Source organism: Echinops telfairi, unplaced genomic scaffold (assembly GCF_000313985.2).
Source record: "Echinops telfairi isolate 266 unplaced genomic scaffold, ASM31398v2 ScPeMD7_9;HRSCAF=40, whole genome shotgun sequence".
Lineage (NCBI taxonomy): Eukaryota > Metazoa > Chordata > Mammalia > Afrosoricida > Tenrecidae > Echinops > Echinops telfairi.
Window position 1 is genome coordinate 75,443,964 of NW_022103906.1, and position 9,161 is coordinate 75,453,124.

At 61.0% G+C, this 9,161-nt stretch overlaps 1 protein-coding gene across 3 annotated transcripts in view; it reads left to right on the forward strand.

Annotated features, from left to right (window-relative positions):
• RAB11FIP5 (RAB11 family interacting protein 5) overlaps positions 1-8,732 on the forward strand; it is a 49,328-nt gene extending 40,596 nt beyond the window's left edge. The window contains exons 4-6 of one of the 3 annotated variants that reach the window (XM_030884611.2): positions 1,571-3,499; positions 6,298-6,475; positions 6,695-8,732. In XM_030884611.2, the coding sequence (XP_030740471.1) occupies positions 1,571-3,499; positions 6,298-6,475; positions 6,695-6,898 (2,311 nt within the window). In that variant the 3' untranslated portion in view covers positions 6,899-8,732. The remainder of the gene's footprint in view (positions 1-1,570; positions 3,500-6,297; positions 6,476-6,694) is intronic. The other 2 variants (XM_045286742.1, XM_004696087.2) reach the window with 2 other exon arrangements.
• Positions 8,733-9,161: the final 429 nt, after the last annotated feature.

Here is a 9,161-nt window from a genome sequence, read left to right on the forward strand (position 1 = left end):
GTTGGTGTGTCATTGTTCCTTATCCTCTTGGTCCCCAAGGCAGGCCCATGTGCCGAGGCCCTAGCTGCTGCCGGAGTGAAGAGAGCAGGGGCGTTGACCAGGGTTGAGATTCCAGGCCCAGGTGCCTCTCTCTTCAAGCATCTTCTCCGAGTGCTGACCACAGAAACCCAGTGGTCCTGGGCAGCTGGGGACGGCGTGGGCAGTTTGTGTGTGTGCAGGGAGGGTAGGAGTGGATGAAGTTTCTTTTCTGCCCATGACCTCAAACTGTAAGTGGTGGGGATGAGGCTGAGCCATGGGATGAAGCTGGCTGAGGGGAGAGGATGGTTATAGAAGAATTTCCCTCGGGGACAAGGAGTGGAGGCCTTGGGACTGGAAGGGTGTCACCATAAGGGGGAGTAGCAGAGGGTAAGACCCCTGCCATCTGGGTCTAGCAGTGGCTTCAGCCACAGGGCAGGCCCCTGTTACACCCGTGTCTAACTGCTGAGAAAAGCGTGGGCCCCCTTTTCTCCTATGCTGTTTTTTATGGCCTTGTGCCTGTGCCCCTAGTTTCTGAGGGTGCTCCCTCCCACAGCTCTCCAAATAGCCATAGGTGCTGGAGATCAGGTGTGGGTTTGGATCTGGCTCCCCACTGGCAGAGAGGGAGAGGGCGCTGAAGGCCATGCTCACCGGTGTCCTTGGGGGAGCAGGCTACTTGCCCTGCCCCCACCGAGCCCCTGCCTGGGGGAGCCAGGCTCTGTGTAGGGAGACAGACAGACCCCTGGCGGCCCTTGGTGGCACCCAGAGTTGCCATTGCTGCTTCTGTGGTTATTGTCAGTCCTTCACCCCTCCAGCAGGGCAGCTTTTGGGACTGCTTGGGTGCCCTTGGCAAGGGCATTGCCTGTGGGGTCCAGGCTGGGTGGGTGCTAACAGGTTCTTGTTGGCTCCTTGGCCAGGTATGCCACCCCTCCCAGACATCCTGTGTCCTCACCTCCTGTTTCCATCAGGATAAGATTTCAGGTGCCTAGCCCAACCCGGCAGTACTGGCTTTGTCCCCACCTTCCCCCAAGTCACTGTGATTGGTGTTTCTATGGCCTTCATCTTTTCCAAGCCAGGGTGAACCCTTCCCTCTCTGGGCCCTTTGAGCTCTGTGCTGGGCACCGGAGCCCCATGTGGCGAAGGCTGAACCCCCTGCTCAGGTTTGGATGCTGGCTGCAAAATGAGAGCGTTGCATTCTGGGTAGGCCCCCAGGTTCCATTAACTCTGTCTTCCAAAAAAAGTTCACTGCCATTGAGTCCGTTCTGCCTTCTAGGGACATAGTGGGTTATATGTTGGGCTGCTAACCCCAGGTAAGCGGTTTGAAACCGGCAGCCTCTCCATAGGAGAAAGATGAGGCTTTCTGCTCTTGCAGTCACAGCCCTGGAAATCTACAGGGCTGTTCCACCCCGTCCTCTGCCTGGAGGGTGCTGCCCTCTGCCCCAGTGCCCGGTAGGGTGTGGTTATCCTGCAGCCGAAGTGGGGAGGGGTGGGCTCGCAGGAGTGTTTCCAGTCTTGGCATTAACCAGGAGGCTCACGGTTTTGTCTCCCTCCACAGCCTGGACGTGTCTCCTCAGGTAGAACCTGGCCCGGCCGCTCTTCCTCACCACCTCCCCCGCTCCCCCTGTGCTCCGGCCCCTGCTGCTCCTGCTCCCATGCTAAGCACTAACCTTTCTGCAGCCGCCTCCCCTGCCGCTGCCACTGCTGCCGCCACCACCGCCACCCCCGAAGCCGTCCCGCCTGGAGCTTCGGGGTTCACCAACCCGTTCCTCTCCTCCCTGCAGAACAGCCCCTTCTTCAATGAGCTCCTAGCCCTCCGAATACTAAACTGCCCTTCACCTGCCCCCTCTCTCCCCAGTGCCTCCAGGGCCAGCCCCACGCCCCTGGCCTCCCCAGGGAAAACCCTGCCTGAGGGGGACGACACCTTCAACGTCTTTGCTGCCGACAGGCTGTGTGCAGAGGCCAGGAGCGAGAGCCGGGGCCCTGCAGGAGTGGGGCTGGAGGCAGCTGGGCTGCAGGCGCCAGGCCCCGGGGCCGTGGCTGTGGCCTTGAAGGCATCTGAGCCCCAGGGAGCCCCTGAAGGAGAAGGAAGAGATGGTAGCCATGTGTGGCCGGAGCCCATGATGCCTGTGGACCTGGGACTGGACCGTCCGAGCACAAGTGGGGCCCCACCGGTGCCCCTTGGCCTGGAAGGGGCCGGCCTGCCCGCTGCATCATCCTCCGCTCAGTCGGAGCCAGGCAGGGAGCTCCTGCCCCCGGGAGGGGGTGCAGGACAGAGCCCAGCGGACAGTGCCACGTCCCTGTTCAGCTCCCCAGAAGTGATCAGCCTGTGGGAGCGGCTGCCCGGCCCGGAAGACACCCCAGAGGGCCAGGGGAACGGAGAGGCCTCGGGAAGTGAGAGCCAACTTTTCCAGGAGCTCAGTTCAGCCAGCGATGCCTGGCCTTGGGACGTGGTCACCGTTTCTCCCGCCCCCGAGCCATCCTCGCCAGTCCTGCCTGGAGAGCTGGGTGCGCTGCCTCCCTGCCAGGTGCAGCCAGAGCCACCAGAACCCGGAAGTCCACCAGGCCACCAGCCAGCCACGGAGAAGGTGTCAGAGGAGGGGCTGCCGCCTCCCAAGCCCCCACGTCTCTTCATACCGGGACATCCCCGGGAGGAAGAGGAGGAGGAAGATGAGGAGGAAGAGAAGGCTGCAGGGAGGCTGTATAACCGGGGGCCAGAGGCAAGGGAAGATACCTTCCTGAGCACGCTGGCTCCTGTGCCCCCAGAGGCCACAGAGGAGGGAGAGAAGCCCAAGTCGGAGTCTGACAGCCACTCTTCTGAGACAGTGCTGGGCGAGCCAGGCCGGGAGGATGCCAGCCCCCCTGTGCCAGGGTCCTGCCTGTCTCTGCCCACCAGTTGTCCCGAGGGCCCTGCGCACCCACCCTGCTCAGATGGCTTGGCTCTTGAGAGTCCTCAGATCCCGCAGGCTCCAGAGAGAGGAGAAGCCCCCGGGGCTCCTGGGGCCCAGAGCCAGGGACCAGCAGGAGAGGAGCTTAGACCTCTGTCAGTCAGCTTCCATCCGACTGACGTGTGGGCCTCGGAGGAGGGTGCTCTGAGCCCCTTCTTGTCTCAGGGGAGCCGAGACCCCCCCAGCTTCCCGTCCTCATCTCCTCCAGGGTCCCAGGACTCTTCTATCCACTCTGGTACAGAAGAACTGCCCACCCCGCCGGAGCCTACCTTCCCACCACCCCCTCTCCCACCCTGGGCCAGCCACCTCCACGCGGCGTTCAGCCCGCCGTGTGCCTCTCTGCCAGGAGCCTGGCCCCCGGCCTCTTCCTCTCCAGCCCTGGGGGGGCCAGCCTCGCCCCCAGGACCCTTTGAGCCCTCCCCTACTGAGGGCTCACCCACCCCCCTCAGGGAGGACCACGCTGCAGCCACCCCAGCCTCCCCGCTTGTGCTTCTGCCCTTGGAGACACGCCTAGTTGAGGAGCCACAGCCCAGTGCCAGGTGAGCGCCCCCTCCCAAGCACCCCCCCTGGGAAGAAGGGGCTGGATTAGGGCGTTGGCAGGCAGGCAGTGTCCTCCTTCCCCAGGGCAGGTGAGGGGCACGACCTGGGAGGCAGGATGGTGGGGGCTTTGATGACAGGGGCTCTCTGTGGTTTCAGCCTAGGGCTTGTGGGGTGACCTGAGGAACTGCAGGAGATGGAGGATGGAGCTGGGGAGGAGCCGAGGGGGCCTTTCCAGAGCCCGATGCTCATGTGTAAGGGGAGCTGGCCACCTGTGAGCTGCCGGGAGGGGGCTTACCTGTTCCAGAGCCTGCTGCTCTTCTGGGGGCAGGGCAGAGGGGCTGGCTGGAAGCACAGGCCATGGCTCTTTCCAGTTCCCTGTCCAGACGGGAGTGGGGAGCAGGTTGTGAAAAGCAGAGGGCCAGCAAGGAGCCAGCACTTAAACGAGGGAGGAAGTTGGGAACACCTTGGGGGGCAGGCAACAAAAGAAAACTGAAATACTTTCTGTGCATGTGACACTCGATCCCCCCACCCCCCACCCAAGAAAAGGACTAGGGCATCCAGTGCTTCATCAGTGTACATTTTGGGCCTTCTTGGGGCAGGGGGATGGTGTCCTGATGCTTCTGGGTAGTGTGCAGTGGATAGTGGCTGCCTGGTGGCTGGACGCTGTGGCACTGTTCTGACTGGGAAAGAAGCTGGAGGCTGTGAGGTCTTACTAGGTGGCTGATAAGAGGGGACCAGAGTTGAGGTCTGGAGACACAGGTCACGGAGTGGTAATGGGGTGTGACTTGACAGGGGTAGGAAAGTCCAGAGGGCCTGTCAGGGAGGCCAGAGGACTGGGCAGGCCTTGGGCTCCAGGCCGGCCCCTCAGAAGCACCTCCGAGGCCCCTGCTGTCCTGCCAGCCCAGGCTCACACACCAGTGAGCAGTAAGCATGCCCTGTGCAGAGCCTGGAGCAGAGATGTGGGACACTCTCCCCGCAGACTTGGCTGGAGAGAGTGGGGCTTGGGGGAGCTCTGTCTCTGATGCTGCTGTACCCCAGCTGCACTTCTTACCCGCCTTCCAGCTGGCTTCTGGCACTCGGTGTGATTCCAACACCAAGTGAAGCCTGTTTCTCAGCTGACAGGGACCCTCAGCTGCATGAGGACGGTAGACTGAGTCCAGGTCTCTGGTTCCTTGCTCAGGGCGCTTTCCTGCCACACTGGGAATCCCTGCCCCCTTGCCCTGCCACCCCCCCCAAAGAATCCTTAATGCAGACTGCTGGGGGTGGGGGAAAGGACACAGAAGGCCCCCAGGCTGGGCTCTCTGCCACAGCTCTGTCCTGATTACAGAGCTGGCTTCTTTGCAGGGTCTCAGCTCACACCATTTTGTTTCTTGTCCCTGAATGGTCCAGCCCCTCTTTGGGGACAGGATTACTGCCATAGGTGCAGGACTCTAGAGATAGGTCACGTGAGTCAGCTAGAGGGAATCTGGGGGGCTTCCTGGAGGAGGTGTCCTTGCATGGACTTAGGACATGAGTTCTGAGCCCGCAGGCCGAGAGCAGGGGGCAGGAGGCAGAGTGAGCCTGTGTGCTTGTGGCTGGAGGAGCACGGGACTGGGTCGGGGTTGGGGGGCGGGCATAGGCTGGCTGTGCTGAGTTTTGTGCCCCCTTCCCTTGTAGGGGCTGCTAAAGGGCTTGGACTTGCTGGTGGGGCCTTGGTCTCAACACAATGGGGGTGGTTGGAGGTGGGCGAGCCCCCCCACCCCCTGCCCATTGGGAGAGGATTTAGCTGCTAAAGCTGGGAGGGAGGGAAGGAGAGAGGGAGGGGTGGCAGGGAAGGTGGCCAGGGTGGCCCTGAGCCAGGCCTGAGGCTGAAGGAGGACCCAGGTTTCTGGTATGGGTGCTCACCCTTTGCATTAAGGATGGGGTGGGGTAGAGAAATGGTTCTAGGGCTTCCTAGTGTGGGGTGTGTGTGTGTGTGTGTGTGTGTCCGTCCCAGTGTGGCATGAACGCACCCCAAAAAGGGAACAGAAGTCCTAGGCTCTGCTCTGGTTGCCCTCACAGAGGCTGCTGGCGAGGCAGGGAGTGCCGGAGGAAGGGCAGCTGGGAGGACAGGGTACTGTTCTGAGGTGGGCCCCGAGTGGAGAGAGCCAGTCCACGATCATCTGCAGGGGGCCAGGTCTGGGTGGGGGGCGGCACCAAGGAGGTGAAAAGAGCACACCAGCAACTGAGCCTGAGGAGAGGCCACGAGAGGTCAGAGCCTCAGAGTGAGGTCATGAGTGGAGAAGGGAGGGAGGAACGGGTGAGTGGTGCTCCGGCAGGGACCTGTCCTCTGGGGCTGCTGGGGCTGGCATCCTAGTTGGATGGGCTGAATGCCATCTGCATTCTCTGGGAAGCTGGCAGGAGAAGGGTGTTGACAGAGGGGCCATGGGGGGTGGCAACCGAGTGGACACTTGGTGCTTCCCTGTGATGGGAAGCGACCCACCCCCCTCTCTGTTTGTCCAGGTTGCTCATGGTTTTAGCACTGAAAGCCCGCCACCTGGGAAGCACCCCATTCCTGAGGGTGGCTGGTTACCGCCCCCCAAAGGAGGTTACAGTGGGAATGGGGAAGGAGGGCAGCTGGAGGCAGGGGACGTGTGCGGGAAGACTGGCTGTGGGGGTGCAGGGAGCCCCTGCTTTCTCTGGGGAGGGGCAATGTGGAGGGTGGCTCGGCGGCTACCCTGGTGGGCTGGACTGGGCAGGAGGCGCCTCACCACTGGCCCCACAGAGAAGCTTGCTTTTTCCTTCTGCTGCCCGACCCGTCTCCTGTCTGTCTTTACAGTCCCCACCCTGTGAAGCCCCTCAGTGCTGCCTCCGTGGAGGGCAGCCCCGACAGGAAGCCGCCCCGCTCCAGTCTGAGCACAGCCCTGAGTAGTGGCCTGGAGAAGCTAAAAACAGTCACTGGCAGTGTTCCGCCCGTGGCTCCTGCCTTCCAGGCTGCGGAGGCCAAGAGGCTGAAGGTGAGGCTCAGCAGGGCTCTCAGGGGCACCCAGTGAGCACCTGGGTGGGGAGGAGCACGGGGGCAGGGTGGTGGAGAGGATGGGGGAGGAGCATGGGGGCTTGAGGCCACCCCAGAAGTCCTGAAGCCAATGGGCCAACCTTGACACTGGAGACAAAGGCAGCGCCAGGGGCTGGTGGTGGTGGGGCTGCCCTTCTGACTCTCCCCGTGTTGGCCTCAGGACTCAGGTGCCCTGGACCAGTCTGCCAAGTACTACCACCTGACGCACGACGAGCTGATCAGCCTGCTCCTGCAGCGGGAGCGGGAGCTGAGGCAGCAGGACGAACACGTGCAGGAGCTGGAGAGCTACATTGACCGGCTGCTGGTGCGCATCATGGAGTCCTCGCCCACCCTGCTGCAGATCCCCCCTGCAGCCCCCGAGTAGCCCTGCCTCCCGCGCTCACGCTGACCCGGGGCAGGGTGCGGCACCCTCCTCACTCCCTGCTCCCCTCTCCCTCCTGCTTCCACCAGAGCTGCTGACCTGACAGGGTGCCCTTTGGACTCCTGTTGTGGGGCACCGGGCTCCGTGTACAACTTGTGGATCTCTGGGAGCCCTGAGTCATGCCATGTAGCTTTGGGGGGGCCCAGGGAGTGAACCCCTCAAGATAAGCCAGCGGTGAGCTGCAGTGCAGCATGGCAGCCTGGGGCCAGGCTGGTTGCTGACACGTAACTTTATACCTCTTGAAGATGCTCAGCCATTCCGTCCGCCCCACCCCCCACAACGCCCATCTTTTTTACCCCCTGCCCCCGCCCAGCTTCTAAGGGGGCTCTCAGTATTGCCAGACTGGGGCAGGCACCGAGCTGCCATCTGTCTAGTGCGAACAAGAGGCCTGTGTGGGCAGGTCTGGTCTCTGCCACGTCCTGAGTCTGGGTCTGTCACTAACCGAGTAAGGAGCGGAGCTGTGTGATGGTGTGCACTGTTCCCTGCATCCCCTCTTCTGACCTCTCATCCAGTGTCACCTGGAAATGTGTGAGGAGAAGGGCTGGTGGGGCACCCACCACACTCCCAGGTGGGGCCCCTCCAGGGCTCAGGGCTCTGGGGTTAGGCCTCCACCGTGTTCGCTCTGCCCAGCCAGATGCCAAAACTCTGCTCTGCTGCAAGCTCTGAACTTTTGGAAACCATTGACAATGTGCCTTTTGTGGAGGGGTTAGGAGCCCCTCCCCTTCTTGGCATCTCCCCTTCCAGTTGAGCACCTTTTGGACTTGGATCTGCCCTGGCTGAGGTGGATGGGCAGTATCATGAGAGTTCCCACCCTGCTCCCCATACCCTTAGGGTTAATTCCATTTAAGGGTCTGGCCAAGCTGCTGCTGCTGCCCCCTCCATCACCATCACCCCCATCCCCACCCCCCAGCTCCCGGCTGGCTGCCTTCAATCCCCAATTAGCGAGGCCTGGGATCAAAGTGAGAGGTCCCATTCTGCCTGTGGGAGACAGCTATTGGAATGAAAACATTTTTGGCCTGCCCATCCATTCTCTGAGCTGCTGCCACAGGTGCCCCTTCTGCCCCTCGGTCTTGCCTGCAGTGCCCTGTGAAATAAAGTGTTAGTCTTTTGGCCTAGCACCCAGTTTGCTTGCAGAAAACATGACAGGCTTCCCCAGGGTACCTGCAGGCTTGGGTACTCTGTCCTAGTGTGTGATTGTCAGGTGGGGTGTGGGACAAGAACGTGCTGAGGGGAGGTGCCTCCCAGGGAGGAAGTGAGAGCAGGGCTGGGGGGTGGGGGACACTGTCAAAGCCTTGGGAGGAGATGTGCTCTGGGTGGTGTCTGTCTTCTGCAGCCCGACACAAGGGGACAGCCCCTACACACCACTCATCCAAGCTGAGAGAGGAAGGACTGGCGGTGGCCGGGACTGCCATCTCTTTGAGGGGGTAGGGGGGATACATTGGGGTTGGAAAAGTATTTATGGGGGGTGGGGTTTACTCCCCTGTTTGGTATCCCCTGGGTATCCCCGACTCCGATTTCCCAGATACTTTTGACTATGGGCCTCCCGCCTGCCCAGGGCAGAGATGTCTGTGGGAAAACATTGAGTTGTAGCCCAAGGTTCCTGTTCAGTTGTCTCTGTTTCCGGACCCCCATCTGAGAAGAGCTGTAGATGAAGTGGGTGGGGAGCAGGCACCCATCTGCTTTGCTGTTTGTCTTCCTGGTTGTAACTCCTGTCCATAAAGAGCTTGTTCTTCAATGTTTCCAGCACTTTATGAAGAATAAAAAAGTTCACATACGGTAGGTGGCTCTGTTGTGTTCCTGTTTAGGAGTGAGGGAGGTTTCCTGGTGAGACGGGTACACTTTGATCAAGGTGGGGAGGCTCTTGACTGCCACCACCCTGCCCTAACATCAGGGCAGCAGGGCAGTATAGCCCAGGGCACCAGATTCAGCTTTTTTCTCCCTCAGAACACCTACATCCATTGGTCACGTCTTTATAAATACATTTATTTGGCACTGAGGTGGCATACCAAAACTAAACTGCCATCCGGTCGATTACCACTTAGAGCGACCCTCTAGGGCAGGGGAGAAGTACCCCTGTGGGTTTCCACCATGGTAACTCCTTACGAGACTCGAAAGCCTCATCTTTTGCCCAGTGGGAGAATACAGAGGGTGAACGATTTGATTCCTCTTCTCAAAGGAAGAGAAAAATCCGAGGTACGAATGCGTC